Source organism: Ovis canadensis, chromosome 16 (genome assembly GCF_042477335.2).
Source record: "Ovis canadensis isolate MfBH-ARS-UI-01 breed Bighorn chromosome 16, ARS-UI_OviCan_v2, whole genome shotgun sequence".
In the NCBI taxonomy this organism is placed as follows: domain Eukaryota; kingdom Metazoa; phylum Chordata; class Mammalia; order Artiodactyla; family Bovidae; genus Ovis; species Ovis canadensis.
The window spans coordinates 14131484-14150079 of NC_091260.1; the positions used below are offsets into that span (position 1 = coordinate 14131484).

Below are 18596 nucleotides of genomic sequence, written 5' to 3' on the forward strand. Positions count from 1 at the left end.
ATTCCAACTGCCCCTCAGCCAGACCGCTCCAAGTTGGCTGTTTCTCTGCCTAAGAGCCCAGGTGCTAACCAGCAGTCCTTGCTTTGCGGGCCTCAGACAACCACTTCCTCCCACTGCTCCTTGGGGCTCAAAGGATGCTAGCGACGGCTGCTAGCCCCAGGGAGCTGCACCAGCTCATCCTGGTTTCTCTTAACCTCACCCATAGTTTTGCAAACAAATCTTTATTGATCTCTCCTCATGTGTCCTCCTGGGATCCTGAGTGGTAAGGTAGTTTGGGCCTCTTCTGGACCTTCTTCCTAGACCTTTCAGGATCCAGCCTAGTACCTGGTTTTTAAAGGCTCAATAAATAACCGTGTGATGAATAGATGAATCACTGAAGGAGCGTGCCGTAAACCTCCTGCCTAGCCTTCCAGGCAGTCGAGGAGAGTGCACTAACCATCGCTACCACTCTCGCTTCCCTGACCAGCTACAGGAGTCAGGGGGTCCAGGAAAGGCTGGACTCCCAGAAGGGCTGACTGCGGCTTGAATCTGCTCTGAATAAGAGGGACATGGGTTGTGTTCATCTTCAGCTCTTTCAGCATTGTTATTTTTTTAGTTTTAACATTGGATCAGAATCAGAAATTGCCCCCACGTGATAATGGCTGGGGTGGAGTTTAACTATTTTATTAACCCCATTTGGGATAAAGCTGGTTCCCACACTGTGGGCATAGCAGAGCTCTTGCAACAGACTACTAAGAAAGAGAATATAATTGATAACACCAGAAGAGACACCTTTGCCCATTCCCACCCCTTGGAGGAAAAAACTGTTATAGGCAATTCTTGTATCTTCTCCTTGAATATACTTTATTTGGGGAAAATTCCCTCTGGATGAAGCCAAAGTTCTCCAGTCTCCATTTTATCTGCTTCCATCCACTCACCTGCACTGTATTAACAGTTCTGCATGGAAATGGATGGTAAGCTCAAATTATTCAAGACGATCAAGTCTTTTCTGGCTCACAATAAACTGTAAATAAGAAACAGATACAGGGAATATGCCAAGGTGTGATGCAAGTTTTTCAAAAAAGATAGTTGTCTAGGTTACTCAGCTAAAAAGAATAGGTTGAGAGGAAATATGGTTTAAACGTCAGTATATTTTATTGGTGTGAGTTAGAAAACATTTCAGCTATTCCATGCTGCAGATTCTTTCACACTAATAAAGGGCCACTTGAATGGATTGTCTTTGAGCTGCTAAGGAAGATAATGAAACACAGTATATTAACAGAGTCTAGGAGGTGCGGGGAAGGGGAGGATTTTGGCACAGCTTTATCAAAATAAGAAGAATGTACCAATTAACTGCAAAGATAAACTGTAGTCAAAGGAAAGTTGTAGACCATCCAGAGGATATTAATATGATCTTTTATGATTATTTTAAACTTTCTATTTGCAGACAGCAGATATGGAAATTGGAATTTTTATTACATCTTTCTGATGTAATGGTACGAAAATCAAAGCATTATTTTTGACTTTGTTAGAAAAATGAAGCATTAGCTGCAATTTCTGACTTGTATGAAAGGAAATCTCCCATAGAAGCAAGAGAAAGAAATGGAGAAAACAGAGGAATGTCTCTTCTTTAAGCTGGTAAATGATCTGCCTATATCTCTTTAATAAAAATCACCTTAACACTGAGCCACGAAACTCCCCCGCCTTTATCCCAATCTCCATTCTGATCCACACACTTGTCAGAGCTGCCAGTCATTTGACAGACACAGGACTGCTTGGGGCAAAAGGAAGACTTGGCAGAGGATAGGGCCTTCCCCCCGGGGGTGGTGGGAGGACGGTGCACTGGCCCAAGACCAGAGGACGCGTGGAGGGAACAGCACCTGCTAGCTGGAGGCCCAGCGCTCGGGTCCCAGCACCGCGCCCCCCGGGGCTCGGGGGAGCTCGGCTGAGTCACCTGCACGTCAGTGCTGCATTCATCAATGGCGAGGCCATTACCTTCCTGGCTTCCCAAACTTTCTGTAACGTGAACGAACAGAGGCACTGCACGGAGGTTAGAAAGCACACACTCGGGCTTCTGAGTCCTCCTCCTCCCGCTCCCTGCGCTGCGGAACTTAAGCTATCTGTGCCTCTGTTTCCTCTGGGCAGATAAGCATTAGTAACTGTGCAAAAGAGCTTAGTCTGCGGAAGGCATCATAGATACATCGGTCATTATCATCATATTTACCTCTCAATCAGGAAAACAACACGATGCAAAGCGATGTTCCACAGGCTTCAGTGAGAATACACAGACTGTTTACGGATACATCGAAACCATAAGGCATTAGGAGGGTTAGAAGGACTGCTAACTACCTTTTATGAGTCAAATTGTATGTCCCCCAAATTCATATGTTGAAGACTTAATTTCCAATAAATCAGAATGTGGCCTTATTTGGATACAGGATCTTTACTGAGCAGTCAAGTCAAAATGAGGGCATTACATGATTTCCCTGGCGATCCAGTGGTTAGGACTCCGTGCTTCCAAGGCAGGGGGCATGGCGTGGCCAAATTAAAAACAAAAAGTTAGGCCATTAGGATGAACCCTAATCCAATCTGACAAGTATCCTTATACAAAGGAGAAATTTGGCCACAGAGATAGACACACATAAAGGGAAGACAATGCGGAGAGACCTGGAGACAACTGTCTCAAAGCCAGAAAACTCCTGAGGCCACCAGACCTTAGAAGACAGGCCACACTAGACCCTTCCCCCACAGTCCACGACAGAAGCTAACTCTGCCAGCACCTTGATTCCGGACTTCTCATCTCCAGAAATGTGAGACCATAAACTTCTGTTGCTTAAGTCACCTAGTATATGGTGCTTCCCTGGTGGCTCAAACAGTAAAGAATCCGCCTGCAATGCAGGAGATGTGGATCCGATCCCCGAGTCGGGAAGATCCCTTGGAGGAGGGCAGGGCGCCCCACTCCAGTACTCTTGCCTGGAGAATCCCACGGACAGAGGAGACTGGAGGGCTACAGTCTATGAGGCTGCAAAGAGTTGGGCATGAATTGACAGACTTTGTAACAGCAGCGCTCAAAAACTAATACACCATTCACTCCCTAGTTTACAGATAAGAAAGCTGAGGCCCAGAAGCGTACAGTGGTCTGCTCGAGGTCACGTGGGTAGTAAATTCCAAGTCAGGACCAGAACCTACTATTTCTGGCCTGTAGAATAAAATGCATTGTATTATAAAGGGCTGGTAGTAAAAAGAAGGAGGTGGCCTTAGATATCAAGACTTTAGCTGCGACTTTTAGTAAAAATCTGCCAGTGAAGTTCCAGGACATAACAAACATCAGGCTGCACTCTCAGTCTGGAACCTCACTTACAGGTCAAAATCACCTTCTGAGTCAGGAAGGAAAGAGGTCCAGTGGCTCTTCTCTGGTACTTCTGAACATCTGAGATCCATCAGTGGACATGCATTTAGGTAGCTTCATTCATATTTAGGGGTGGGTGAAAGTGTTCGCCATTTAGCAATGAAACCTAACATTTCTTGCTCCCCCGCTGCACCAATGCCCATCTCAAGTTTTCCTACCTGTCTGTGCAGCTGCAGGTGTTCAGTAAGTGTCCTGACCCTGTCTGACTCTCCTCTCCTTCCTCCCCTTCTCTCCATTAAGCAACAAGATAAATAACTTTTGTCCAGACTGATCTTTTTTTTTTCAGCATGAAAAATTTACAAATTCATTGCAAGAAAGTGCAGAAAGCATTTAATAAAACAGGAAGCTTTGTTGCATTGTCCTAACAAAATGTCCAATTTTAAATTAGTATATTACTCTTACATACAATAACAATTGGTCTTATTTCAAGTAACAGAACAGTAAAAAATGTCCTTTTAATAAGATGATGATAAAAGACATGAAATGAGGTTAATATACGGTCAGCTTTCTTCTGTTGATCACTTGACAATGTATTCAGCGAAACAGAAGTCCTAGAATAAGTTTTGAGAGTCTATTCTTCTATGTGCAGATATTTTCAGTTGTTGAAATGCATGTAGTAAGTTGAAGTTTTATGGCCACATTATAGCTATTTTTGGATCAACAACATTCTGGTCATGTTGTATTAATTATTCTAAAAATATCAAAATAATAATAGTTGTTGATTAATTCTAATTTACTCACCATTTCCTTAAATCTACTTAAAATTCAATGAATTCTTACTTTTTCCATTCTCTATGCACCCGTTAAATTTTTTTTTTCTTTTTTCGGGACGAGCTTATGTTTCTTTTTAGTACTTCCCTTTTTCCAGGGGTCGTGCTCAAGAGGTATGTGTTGTTCCACTTAGTCCTCTCAACTTCAGAACACAGACAATGGTCTGCTCTTTTAATGCACAGGCTGGAGAGACATCATGCCCTCTATGGAAGGGAAGCACGGTGCGCCAACACGACCCTGCTGCCGCCCTAAAGCTGGGCACAAGGATTTATTCATGGATCGCCTCCTGCTTTCCCTGTCACTAGAACAGACTTCTTCCATCAGCCTGGTCCAGCCCACAGCGCAGAGACCCAGAACGAGACAGCTGAGGAAGGAAACCTGCGTGTACAACGCAGGGCTTTCTGCTGCAGAAGGGGAAATTCTAGTCGCCCAGCGCTGGAAGGCGTGTTGTCAGGGCAGTGGGACATTTCCACGAGGCTGAAGAGCTGAGGGGGAAAATGCACTGGAGAGCCCCATGCTACTTACAAGACGCGGAGGTTCTTAAGTCCAGCAAAATCCGTCTTGGTGATCCTAGTGATGTTATTTCTGTCCAGGTCACTGCAATAGAGAACAAATTTGGGTCAGATTTTTGCAGGCTACAATTATGGTCTATTTAACCCAGACTGGCTCAGGCTGGAGGGATGCTGCTTGTTCCAGGAGAAGGCTTTCAGTGACTAATGACATTACCTGGAGCATGCCCAACCAGGCTGAAGGACGCTGTATGGAGTAAGCTAGCCACTGTGTGCGTAGTAGAGCCTGGTATGCTTAGCTGCCTGGCTTCTGTTGCCCCTTCTTCAGATAACAAATTTTTCTCTGGAAGCTTCCCTCCCCTGATATAATACAAGTGGGGCTGATCCCTCTTTCCAGCTCTAAGGACGGGCACTTGATCCAGGCCAGGCTTATAAGCATATTAACTCCCTGTGACCACAGTAACTGTTTCAGGAGTACATGCGTGACTCAAATTCCCCATAGCTTTCTCTCCACTGTAGCTGCCAGAAGCCATGGAGCTATACCATGAAGAGAGAACTTTCGAGATGCAGATAAGCCTGGTTCCTAGTGCTTATCCTGTGAGTAGCTGGATCCACCCATGCCTGATGCCAGATTCCTCTGTATTTTGAGATTATGTGAGCCAATCTATGCTTTCTCCCTTATATTTTGTCCTAAATCAGTTTGAGTTGAATTTTCTATCACCTGAAACCAAAAGAATCTTGACTACCTTGGTACCCAGCCAGGTACTTGCCGATTTGCCAGCTAATCTGCAGACTCTCTGAGGGCAAAGACCATATCTCATTTAACTCCATAACCCAACAGAGCAGAACATATGCCTGGCAAAAGTAATCTCATGCAACAGGTAAAGACAGCTACGTGGACTATTCTGGCCCCAGCTTGCAGGCTGAAGCTCCTGAGAAAGGTCCCAAAGAGAAGAATATGCCATGGAAGAGCTCCAAGCATTATGGCAATATTGGTGTCAGGGAGAAGGAGGCCCCTCAGGTGGTAGAAAACCAGGATTAGGGAAAAATCAAAGTCAAGAATGAACCTGTTAACAATCGTATAAATACCATGTACACTAAAATTATCTAAGAAGACAGGATTTTTTTTTTTAAAAGACCATGGATAATATGTTACAGTTCTTAATAATGAAGCCTGAGCAATTAATTCTTATTTACCATGCCTTACTGATGAGAAACTTTTCAGGGTTTTGGCCAAGTTGGAATCTCAACAAGGTATCTATAAATTGGCTTTGCGTCCCTCTAGAACATTCAGATACTGAGAAGCCATTTTCCCAGTGACAGATCCCACCCATACATTCACGAATCCTTTTGTTCTCCCAGTCAGGTTCTAAATCTTGCTATTATGCCTCAGAAAGACCAGTGAGTTCTCAAGTTGCATAAAGTGACAAGGGAAACAATTTTCATATTCTAGCACTTTGTATAAGGAAAAATCAAGTTAGAGGAGGGATTACTCTTCTAATCTAAAGAATCATGTGCTCTGCTATGCTTAGTCGCTCAATCATGTCCGATTCTTTGTGACTGCAGCCTGCCAGGCTCCTCTGTTCATGGGATTCTCCAGGCAAGAATACTGGAGTGTGTTGCCATGCCCTCCTCCAGGGGATCTTCCCAACCCAGGGATCGAACCCAGGTCTCCCACACTGCAGATTCTTTACCATCTGAGCCACCACGGAAGCCCACTGAAATAAAAATGAAATGAGTCCCCGAGCCACCTCCCTGGGGAACCACCTCCCTCCCTCATCCAGCTTTCCTCTACCTAAAGTAACAATCATTTAGGCTATTACAGGATATTGAGCAGAGTTCCCTGCACTATACAGAAGGTCTTTGCTGGTTATCTATTCTACTTTACTTTTTTATGGTTATCTATTTTCAGTTCAGTTCAATCACTCAGTCATGTCTGACTCTTTGCAACTCCAAGGACTGCAGCATGCCAGGCCTCCCTGTCCATCACCAACTCCCGGAGCCTGCTCAAACCCATGTCCATTGAGTCGGTGATGCCATCCAACCATCTCCTCCTCTGCTATCCCCTTCTCCTGCCTTCAATCTTTTCCAGCATCAGGGTCTTTTCCATGAGTCAGTTCTTTGCATCAGGTAGCCAAAGTATTGGAGCTTCAGCTTCAGGATCAGTCCTTCCAAGGAATAATCAGGATTGATTTACTTTATGATTGACTGGTTTAAATATCCTGAATATTCCTTGGAAGGACTGATGCTGAAGCTGAAGTACCGATACTTTGGCCACCTGAGGTGAAGAGCAGACTCACTGGAAAAGACCCTGATGCTGGGAAGGACTGAAGGAGGGAGGAGAAGGGGATGGCAGAGGAGGAGATGGTTGGATGGCGTCACCAACTCAATGGACAGAAGTTTGTGCAAACTCTGGGGGACAGTGAAGGACCAGGAAGCCTGGCGTGCTGCAGTTCATGGGGTCGCCATGAGTCAGACATGACTGAACGACAACAAATTTTAAATACAGTAATGTGTATATGTTAATTCCAGCCCCTCCTCTGAGAAAAGTAAAGTAACAAAGTTTGTTCTTAAATAGCTTGTGATGGAGAAAGGCTGTATTTAGACTTTTCAGACTAAGCTGAGGCTCGTCACGGAAGAGCAAGTGTTACACAGGGAAATACAGACTAGCTGTTCCTGCAGGGACCGGACACTTGCACACACACAGGCACGTGGGTGTGCTCCTCCTCACCCCGAGTCGCTTCTCCCCTCCCATCTCGACTGGAATGGGTGCCTGGGGACCGTGACCACTGTGAATGTGACAATACAGCCAAGGCTGTAATCACCAGGACACAGCACGGCACCTCAGCAGCTTGCGCTACTGGCTCGGCACTGATATTTCCAATTAACATTTATTTATGAAGGGGCACAGAGTGTATGGCTGAAACACTGAGGACCTGGGGACAAGAGTTCAGGTGGGGATTGTGGGGTTGGCTCAGGCACAGAGTCAGTGTCTGGGAGGCTGAGCTTCGGAGGGAAGCAACCACGAGTTTCAACGCCTGTAGTGCCATGTACTAAGTGACTTATAGGCAGTTCATGTCATCTCCAAGGCTCAGTTTCTCCATCAACAAAATGAGGGGGACAGTCTCGACCTCCAGAGTTTTCATGAGGGTTAAATGAGATGATGCATACACAGTGCTTATGAGGCACTGGTTAAATACTCAATCCTGAAACCTACTGGTACTATAATTAGTTGAATTACATCCCCCAACCCTCCCATCCTCTCAGCCTCCCCTGACAAACTTCCACTCTGAAACTTCAGCATACCAAGAGCAGAGGACTGTCCCAGCCCAAATTATGTGCTTTAGAGATGAATCCTGGGATTGCCCAAGGGACTCTGCCGGTGTACTCTTCTCCTATAGGAGAAAAGCGGGGTGCATTTTGTGGCTAACAAATATTAATGGAATGGCAGCACCCGGAGTGGCCCCCTCCAGCTGCCGCTCCCTTGCAGCCTGTCTGTGACATCTGATTCTCTGGTATCTGGCTGCAGACAGAGGGCAGGGATAGAGCTGAGTTGTTCATCTGCCCCCAACGCTCCACCCTGCCTAATGCACACACTTCCACAGGTCAGACAGCACACAGGCTTGAGGAGGCACAGGTCAGGGTTCGAGTCTCTCTACCACTCCCCGCTCCAAGCTGTATGAGTTTGAGTACCTTACTTAAACTCTCTGAGCCTCCACGCTTTATGTAACCCTCTCCTACCTGCAACTTCCCCAGGGGCTCAGTGGTAAAGAATCCACCTGTAACACAGGAGCCTCAGGAGACACGGATTCGATCCCTGGGTAGGGAAGATCCCTTGGAGGAGGGCATGGCAACTCACTCCAGTATTCTTGCCTGGAGAAACCCACGGACAGTGGAGCCTGAGAGGGCTACAGTCCGTGGGCTCACAAAGAGTTGGACACGACTACAGCAACTTAGCACACAAGCATGCTCCTACCTGAAGATCTCGAAACTGTGAGGAGGACAGAGCCTGGACTACCAGCTTCTTGGCTGAAAATGGAACGAAGGAAAGTGATGCTGAGAAAAGGCTGCCCCGCCTCACATGCTTGTTCCATCCTCGGCCTGGTCATCCTAGGCCGGGCTCCTCTGGACCTTCAGCCATATGTCTCAGCCTTCAGCTTTGTTCTTTGAGGAAATCAGTCTACTTTAGCCCAGTATGAGTTCCGGACCATGTGCAGGATGAATGATCCCACCTGGGATGATGCTAGATGGGGACGCCATTTCAGTGTCTAGATGGGAGACGGAAAAGTGGGGCCTTCTCAAAACATGTCTACGAAGAGTTTCTTTGATATGCTTGCCTTCAAGAGGTGAAGTCTATGCCCCCTTCCCTTGAACCTGAGCAGGACTTTGTGACTGTGTAGGCAAACAGGACTATGGCAGGAGCGATGCTGCAGAACTTCTGAGCTAGATCAGAAGAGGCAGTAAGTGGCCGACTGGCTCCTTCTTTGGGCACTTGCCTTAGAGCCTGAGATGCCGTGCGAGAAGATCAGAAGACCTGGAGTCCCCACTGGTGAGATCACATGAGGGGGCCAGAGAGACAGAGAGACCTCTGCGGAGCCCGGCTGGTCCAGCCCTGGCTGTTGTGAGTCTTTCCTGCTTAAAGGTCAGATGCGTTAAGTGCAGACACCTCTGAGATTCCAGCCCAGCTACCACCTGACTGTAACTTAGGAGAAACTCAGATCACCCAGCTGAACCATTCCTAATCTCCTAGTCAGAGAAACCATCAGAGACAATACTAAAGCAAGTGTGTATCTTAAGCCATTAAGTTTTAGAGTGACTCATTTTGCAACAATAGAGAGACGGAAGAGAAATATCTAATGTATGAATATTTAATTGACCATAAAAAATGGAACTCTATTTACATGACTGTCAACGGCATGTCCTTTTGGAGACTTGCCTGCATTCTCGAGACACTTGGTCCTGCCATCGTAGCCAGTGATGGCTTAGAAGGGCCAAAGGCACGTGTCGTTCTAGGGATAAGGTAAGAACTGCCCCTTCTCTCAGGCTCTGAGAAGTAAAGGCTGCATGATTAGGGTTGCCCATCTCTCTAAGTGGGGCTCTGGATGCCATGGGAATCATCATGGTATTATATTAGCAATCCATTTTCCTACTGATGCATACAGACAGGCCTCATTTCCCAGCTTCCCGTGCAGGTAGGTGTAACCACGTGACTGCAATTTCATCACCATTACATGAGTGGAAGTGTTAACTGCTCAGTTGTGTCTGATTCTTTGTGACCCCATGGACTATAGCCCACCAGGCTCCAGTCCATGGAATTCTCCAGGCAATAATACTGGAGCGAGTGTCACATGAACAGAAGTAATACATGCCACTTTTAGGCCTGATCCATAAAACTTCCCACCTCCACATTCTTTATTTTTCCTCATCTTGGACTAGATTCAATTGTTCCAGTGGAGAACTGCAAGTGTGGCAGAAGGAAAAAGCCCAAGACCCTGAAAAACTGCGGAACACAGACTTTTCTCCCGTCCCGCCGTTTACCCACATTGGATTCAGACATGTTCAAGAAATAACTCTTAAGTGACTGAAACTTGGGGATTGTTTGATACAGCACTCGACACTGAAGAATGAATATCTTAGTCAGGAGCTTTGTGTTCTTTCTATTTCCTTTTCTCTGCAACAGTTCTGGAAGGTATGAACTACTACCTTCCTTCAGTAGATAAAATACTAAGGATTAGCTTTAAAAAGAGCCGATATTTGTTGAGCCAAACAATGCACCAAGCTTCCCTGGTGGCTCAGAGGGTAAAGCGTCTGCCTACAATGCGGGAGACCCAGGTTCAATCCCTGGCTCGGGAAGATCCCCTGGAGAAGGAAATGGCAACCCACTCCAGTACTCTTGCCTGGAAAATCCCATGGACTGAGAAGCTTTGTAGACTACAGTCCATGGGGTCACAAAAAGTCGGACACAACTCAGTGACTTCACTTCACTTAAATCCAGTCAGCAATCATATGTAGTAGGTACATTTATTATCCCACTTTTCACATGATAAAGCACCCTAGCTTAGAAGATTTTATCCATAAATCAACTTACCACAAGGTCAAACAAGCAGTAAGTGGCAAGGCTGGGATTTGAACCCAGGCTCCTTGAATGCAGAGATCATGTTTTTAACCATCACATCATGCTGCTCAACCCCAACTAGGATCTAAACATTTTCTACTTCATCAGGGTGTGTGTGTGTTCAGTCGCATCCAGCTCTTTGAAACCCTATGGACTGTAGTCCTCCAGGCTCCTCTGTCCATGGGATTCTCTCGGCAAGAATACTGGAGTGGGCTGCCATTTCCTTCTCCAGGGGATCTCCCTGACCCAGAGATTGAACCCGTGTCTCTTGCATCTCCTGCGTTGGCAGGCAGATTCTTTACCAATTGCACCACCAAGAAAAACTAATGACTAAATAAACAGAACAGAGCAGAATTCATCATCATATGTCTTAGGGAGAGTGAAGGGATAACCCTAGTGGCTTTGCTGCTCCCCGCTCCAGCCAAGATGGTGCACACTTTTCATCCCATCTTCCCATGAGACCTGAGCCGGCGGGAGTGCTGAGCCCCCTTGCAAACTACAGGGGGAAATGCGCTCTTGCTGTTCTTGCCCACGTCTGGTTTCTACCACGTTCCTCATCACCCGCCATGTTGCTTCCACGCTTAGGCATCACCTCGGTAACCCTGCACTGCTGTTCCCCATCCCCGCCAGTGACTCATGAGGCAGGGCTGTGACTTGGAGCTCTGTGCTTTTCTCACATCTGTTCAACACCTTGGGTGGGGTGGAGAGGAAGTGTAACTCAGAACAACACTGGAAAAAATGAAGCAGAAATGTTCTAGGGCAGACCACTGTCCTTATCTTGGCACGTGTACATTCATCCTTCTTTTGATTGACTCTGTGGCATTCTTGCAACATTTTCTTTTTGTCATTCGGGGGATGAAGAAAGGAGCAAAACCCAACCCCAGCACAGGGGTGGAGAAACAGGGCTTCAGCTGCAAATTCGGGAAAGGAGCGTTTGAGTCCTCGCTTTCTCACTTCTGGGCTATGTGACTTTGAGAAAGTCACTTAACTTTACTGGGCCTCAGTTGTTGGTACTGTTGTTGAGACTTTTATAAAGTATGAGCCAAAAAGTGCCAGCTCTACAGGATTACTATGAGATTCAGGAGATAAAGTATGTGAGGAAGTACTTTCTGTACGGCATTTGGAATGGTTGTTTTCATCCACACCATCGACGGGGAGGGAGAGGATGCAGAGGTGTAGGTTAGGACTGGCTTCACCAAAGACGTTCATCTGTGATGAGGAAACATACAGAGCCAGAGAATACACCATCTGTTCAGATCAGACTCTAAGACCACCAGCCCTCCGTGTGGGCTTCTCAGGTGGCTCAGTGGTAACGAACTTGCCTGATGATGCCGGAGATGTGGTTCCATCCCTGGATTCGAAAGATCCCCTGGAGGAAAAGATGGCAAGCCACCCAGGACTCTTGCCCAGGACACCATGTGGACAGAGAAGCTTGGCAGGTGACAGTTCATGGGGTCACAAAGAGCTAGACAGCTGAGGGACAGAGCACGCACACACACACGGCGTGAGCACTCCGCCCGTGTGATCAGGACACGCACAGTGCCAACTTCCCCGTGTCAGGAGAGTAAATAAGGTCTCAACACAGGGCAAACGTGTAAGCACCACCCTACAACAGAGTGGCTCCCTATTACAGGGGCACACAAGCGGAGATTGGTTGTTGACTCGTGTTGGACACGATGCCTAGAGGGCATCTGGGATGGGTAGGAAGCAAGACTCAAGATCTAGAATGCCCTGACAACTTGGAGACCTATAATTCTATTTGGGGGTCCAGAACCAAGTGGGCTTAGAAGCTATGCCTTGGTCCTTGTCATTAGAGAGCTTGCAGTCTAGCTTAGGAGACGGACTAAGACTTACGAGATACACAGAGAATGGTGGAAGAGTGTGAAAAACTCAATGGTAAGAGATGTAATCTAGTGACAGGTTCTGCGGGGAGTGGGCAGTCAGAGACCTGAGGGAACTGTTAGAGCAGGAACTCAGAGAGAAGGCCCCTGGAGCAGACGGGGACAGAGTGTATTGGGGGTGGGGGCTCGTGGTCACAGCAGGGCCGTGACAGGGGCCACAGAGAAGCGGAAGGTCTGAGGCCAGAGAGGGCCCACAGGCTCACAGGCCTTCAGATGGGTGATGCACTCACATCAAGACCCCAAGGCCCAGACTTCCCTGGTGCTCCAGTGGCTGAAAAGCCACCTGCCGATGCTAGGGACAGGGGTTCCACCCATGGTCCAGGAAAATCCCACATGCCGTGGCACAGCTATGCCAGCGAAATGCGCCTGCCGATGCTAGGGGCACGGGTTCCACCCCTGGTCCAGGAAAATCCCACATGCCGTGGCACAGCTATGCCAGCGAAATGCACCTGCCGATGCTAGGGACACGGGTTCCACCCCTGGTCCAGGAAAACCCCACACGCCGTGACAAAGCTATGCCAGCGAAATGCGCCTGCTGATGATAGGGACATGGGTTCCACCCCTGGTCCAGGAAAGTCCCACATGCCGTGGCACAGCTATGCCAGCGAAATGTGCCTGCCGATGCTAGGGGCACGGGTTCCGCCCCTGGTCCAGGAAAACCCCACACACCGTGGCACAGCTATGCCAGCGAAAGCCACCTGCCGATGCTAGGGGCACGGGTTCCATCCCTGGTCCCGGAAAACCCCACACGCCGTGGCACAGCTATACCAGCGAAATGCGCCTGCTGATGCTAGGGGCACGGGTTCCACCCATGGTCCAGAAAACCCCACATGCCATGGCACAGCTATGCCAGCGAAATCCACTTGCCAATGCTAGGGACACGGGTTCCACCCCTGGTCCAGGAAAGCCCCACACGCCGTGGCACAGCTATGCCAGTGAAATGCGTCTGCCGATACTAGGGACATGGGTTCCACCCCTGGTCCAGGAAAGCCCCACACGCCGTGGCACAGCTATGCCAGGTGCCACAACTACTGAGGCCCACTGGCTCTAGAGCACGTGCTCTGCAACGAGAGAAGTCCCCGCAGTGAGAAGGCCGCACACTGCAACCAGAGAAAGCCTGTGTGTAACAGCGAAGACCCAGGTCAGCCAAAATTAAAAAGAAAAAGATCCCATAGCCCGATCCGGGGACTCCTGCTCAGGACAAGGTACGAGGAGCTAGACTTAAGATGTTCCTTACCTAGTCTGAATCCCTGTTTACAACCAGCAAAGAAGAGGGCCTAACAAAGCCAGAAGAAGCTGGCAAGGGAGCTTTGGCTTCACTTTGTGATTTGCCTCTCTCTGCACTGGGAGGCTGACCTGCATGGAGCACACTGCAGGGCTAGCCCCTGGGCTCTTGCCTCTCTTTGAGTTAAGTTAAGCAGGAGCTGGGAGAAAGGGAGCAGAGGGAAGGAGGGCATTCTTCCTCCTGGTGGGCACCCTGAGAGGTCATGCAGGTCAGCTAGCATCACCACCAAAGGTCACAGCTCCTCCTCCTGACTGACCACTTCCTGCCCCAGAACATGCTGCCTTCTCTCCTCTTCTCTGAGAGGCTCCATCACCTCTAGTCTTGCTTCCCTGAGCCACAGCCACCCCTCTGAAACAGTCGCTTGTGATGCTTTTGAACCGTGGTTCTGGAGAAGACTCTTGAGAATAATTTGGACTATAAAGAGATCAAACCAGTCAATCCTAAAGGAAATCAGTCCTGAATATTCATTAGAAGGACTGATGTTGAAGCTGAAGCCTCAATACTTTGGCTTCCTGATGCGAAGAGCTGGCTCACTCGAAAAGACCCTGATGCTGGGAAAGGCAAATGGAGAGGGGGCAGCTGATATGAGATGATTAGATGGCATCACCAACTCCGTGGACATGAATTTGAGCAAACTGCAGGAGATAGTGGAGGACAGGGGAGCCTGGTGTGCTACACACAGTCCATGGGGTCACAAAGAGCTGGAAATGACTCAGGGGCTGAGTAACAACAAATCAGCCCTCCTCAGGCAATCCTAATTCTGAGTGTTTCCACCAGTTTCCTGTTTCTGACAGACACTTCACTCATTCATTTGACAAACATATCCTGACCATTAAGTTTCAGATCCCAGACTAAATGCTGGGAAATGGTTAAACTGGCGTGATCCCCATCCTTAAGCAGTTAGGGGCTAATGGGGAAGAGACAAATAAAGGGTCAAATACCACGGGCTGTGGTAAGCATTCTACACTGAAAAGTGAAAGTGAAAGTCCGACTCTTCGCAACCCCATGGACTACCCAGACCATGAAATTCTCTAGGCTAGAGCCATTCCCTTCTCCAGGGGATCTTCCCAACCCAGGGACTGAACCCAGGTCTCGCGCATTGCAGGCGGCTTCTTTACCATCTGAGCCACCAGGAAAGCCCAAGGGATTCACATTTTCTTTAAAAGGTGAGATAATAAATCAATGTGATTCTGCTGGCCATATTTTTTATGGCAACAATTCAACTTTGCTTCCTAACATGAAAGCGCTGTAAAATACACAAACTAATGGGCGCTGGCTGTGCTCCAATAAAACTTTATTTAGAAAACAGGGTGAAGTCTGGATTTGGCCTAGAGTTTGCAGTGTACAAACTCCTGCTCCAGACGGTGCCAGAGATGTAAGTAAAGGCTTATGGGAGAGTATAGAGGAAGCAGGACTGAGTAATCAGGTTTTCAGGGTCAAGAGAGGTTTCCATGAAAAAGTATAACATTTTAATTGAGACCTCAAGAATGACTTGGTCATGGCCAGTGTGGCTGGCATAGGAATATGTCAGAGGGAAAAAAGAGGATTCCAATAAAAGAAACAGCATATAAAACCCCAAGGCACTGCCTCAGGATAACCGCAAGCAGATCTGCTTAGCTGTTACTTTTGGCATGCTGCAGGGGAAAGCAGACACTCCTCCTTTCCCCCCATTCCTTCGTTGCTTGCTTCCTCCCTCCATCTTTCTCCTTCTCCTTCCCTTCTCCCTCCAGTATGCCTTTATTAAACACCTACTCTGAACCTGGCTCTGTGCTTGTGGCCAGGGATAGAGCATTGGACAACAACAAAGAAGTTCCTTTCAGGAGCTCTGTGATTCGGAAACTGTGTGTCTCAGACTGGGACTTGAACCCACATGGCCAAGACGAGAACCCAGCCAAAACCCACAGCCTTCCAACTGGGATCACACACCTGGTCTCAGGATGCAGTGAAGCTCAGGTTCTTGATGTCTCAACCCAGAAAGAATTCAGTGGGAGATAGGTAAGAAGTGAATTTATTTAGAGAGAAACACAGTCTACGGAGTATTGTTCTCATTATCATTGTTTAGTCGCTAAATCGTGTTCGACTCTGCGACCGCATGGACTGCAACACACCGGGCTTCCCTGTCCCTCACTATCTCTCGGAGTTTGCTCAGACTCATGTCCATTGATTCAGTGATGCCATCCAGCCACCTCATTCTGTGCCACCCCCTTCAGAGACAGCAGTGCCAGGATAGGGGATGGTTAGCTTTTGTGGACTGGGTAATTTCATAGGCTAATGAGTGGGAGGATTATGGCAACTGTTTTGGGGAACAGGGTGGGGACTGTTAGGAATTGCCCGCTTTTTGGTCTTGACTGGTTCTCCTTGGAACGGTGCTGGTGCTGGTGGGTGTATCATTTAGTGGGCTGGTGTTCTACGATGAACATTCACTGAGGCTCAAGGTCTGGCGGCCGCCGATCTGACCGTCCTGTCTACCGTCTTGGGCCTGCTTGGTTTTAATCCGTTTACGTCACACGGGCTTCCCCCATGGCTCAGTGGTAAAGAATCCACTTGCCCATGCAGGAGGTGCGGGTCTGACCCCTGGGTTGGGAAGATCCCCCTGGAGAAGGAAACGGCAACCTACTCCAACACTCTTGCCTGGGAAATCCCACAGACAGAGGAGCCTGGCGGGCTGTGGTGCGTGGAGTCACGAAGAGTCAGGTGCGACCGAGGGACTAACAGCAGCAACAGTCTATGCCGCGTCCTTGGGCTACATCGTTCTTCTGAAAGTCTGTGCCCTGCTCCCTCCTCCTGTTTCAATTCCTGCCTGACTCCTGCGTCACTCTTCTCCTCTTGGAGAGGGAGGCAGACAGCTTCCAGGGCACCTCCTCGGTCAGTGCCCCTTGGCGTTAGCAACTTTGTGTAATCCCCTCTTGGTGAGCATGGACAGGACCTGATGGCTTGCTTCTCACCAATAGAGCACTGCAAAAGCGACAGGAGGTCACCACTGTGATGGCCTCACGTATGCTGTAGTGCCTGCGTTGCTAGGGGACCCATTCTCTCAGCGCCTGTGATGAAGCAGGCGGCATGTTATGGCGGTCAATCAGGTGAGGGACAGAGGCAGCCCCTACAGCATCCAGTGAGGACCTGAGAACGGCCAGCAAGAGCTCGGAGAGCCTGTCTAACAGGATGCAGGGGACTGAGTTCTGCCAACAGCCTCAAGAGTCTGGAAGTGGGTCTGTCCCCAGCTGAGCCTTCAGATGAGATGACAACCCCAACCAACAGCTGAATTGCAGCTTTGTGAGACCCTGAAGCAGAGACCTCCAGCTAATGCAAGGTGATAAATGGGAGCTGTTAAAGCTGCAAACTTGTGCAGTATTAGAAAACTAACACAGTGCCACACAGGCAACCACAAATAAACAACAGAAGTATAGGCTATGGGGAGATAACCAGGAAGTCACGCCAGGGTAAGGTGGAGAGAAGGGAGGTGCGAGGAAGCAGGAGCACCAGCTAAGGTGACCAGGAGGGGTCTCTCAGGAGAGATTTGGTCCAAGAAAAGCAAAAAGCAGCAGCCAGATGGCGGCACAGGCTAAAGGCAAGATTTCCGAGAGGAGGGACAGGCGCACAGCACACTGTGACTACAGAGAGCATCTGAAGAGTCTAGGCGGCGAAGGAGGTGCAGGTAACTGGAGCAGGAGGCCCCAGTGGGATATGGGGGGGGGTCATCTAGACAGCGGAACATCCACGGGGCAGGCTTCAGGCCCTCGGCAGTCAGAACCACAGGGGGTCAGGCAGGGAAACGATCTGACATAACGGCCCGCATCCTCTCCCTGACACCAAGCCTGCTCCCTGCAGCCACTTAGTCTCCTCCAGATTCCAGCTTCTTTCCTGAAGCAAGAGCGGGGCAGCCAGGTGGGTCTCATCACCCTTTCAGCCTACCTCATTCAATTCTTTTTCTTTTTCAAACATTCTTATTGGAGTGTAGCTGGTCTACAATGTTGTGTTAGTTTCTGCTACACAGCGAAGTGAATCGGTCACACATGTACCCACTCTTTTTTAGATTCTTTCCCCATATCAGCCATTACAGAGAATTTTCTTTTTAAATTTATTTATTTGACTGTGGCTGCAGCACTCAAAGTCTCAGCTGCAGCATGAGGGATCTACTTCCCTGACGAGATATCGAACCCAGGCCCCTCTGTATTGGGAGTGTGGAGTCTTAGCCACTGGACCACAGGGAAGTCCCCCTCTGCAATGAGGAGTATTTGGGAGAGTTCCCTGTGCTATAAGTAGGTCCTTGTTAACTATTTTATGCATGTGGTGGTGGTTTAGTCGCTAGGTTGTGTCTGACTCCACGGTGACGCCATGGAACGTAGCCCACCAGGCCCCCCTGTCCATCGAATTTCCCAGGCAAGAAACACTGCAGTAGGGTGCCATTTCCGTCTCCATTTTATTGATATATATAATGATGTGCGGTGTCGATCCCAGTCTCCCCGTTTACCCCTCCCCTTACCTCCCATGTCCACCTGGTGACTGTAGGCCTGTTCCTTCTTCAGCCCACAGACGCCGATCGAGCTCCCACCAGATCAGGAGCCATGCTAGCGGCTCCATCGACACCTACGCCGTGTCATTTGCTGGCCTCGAGAGCCAGCTCCCT

The 18596-nt window shown here is 48.5% G+C and overlaps 1 protein-coding gene across 1 annotated transcript in view; it reads right to left on the reverse strand.

Annotated features, from left to right (window-relative positions):
• The window catches only part of SLIT3 (slit guidance ligand 3), a 724331-nt gene that overhangs the window by 664995 nt on the left and 40740 nt on the right, over positions 1-18596 (reverse strand). Inside the window, exon 2 of the mRNA XM_069555989.1 lies at positions 4685-4756. Within this exon, the coding sequence (XP_069412090.1) occupies positions 4685-4756 (72 nt within the window). The remainder of the gene's footprint in view (positions 1-4684; positions 4757-18596) is intronic.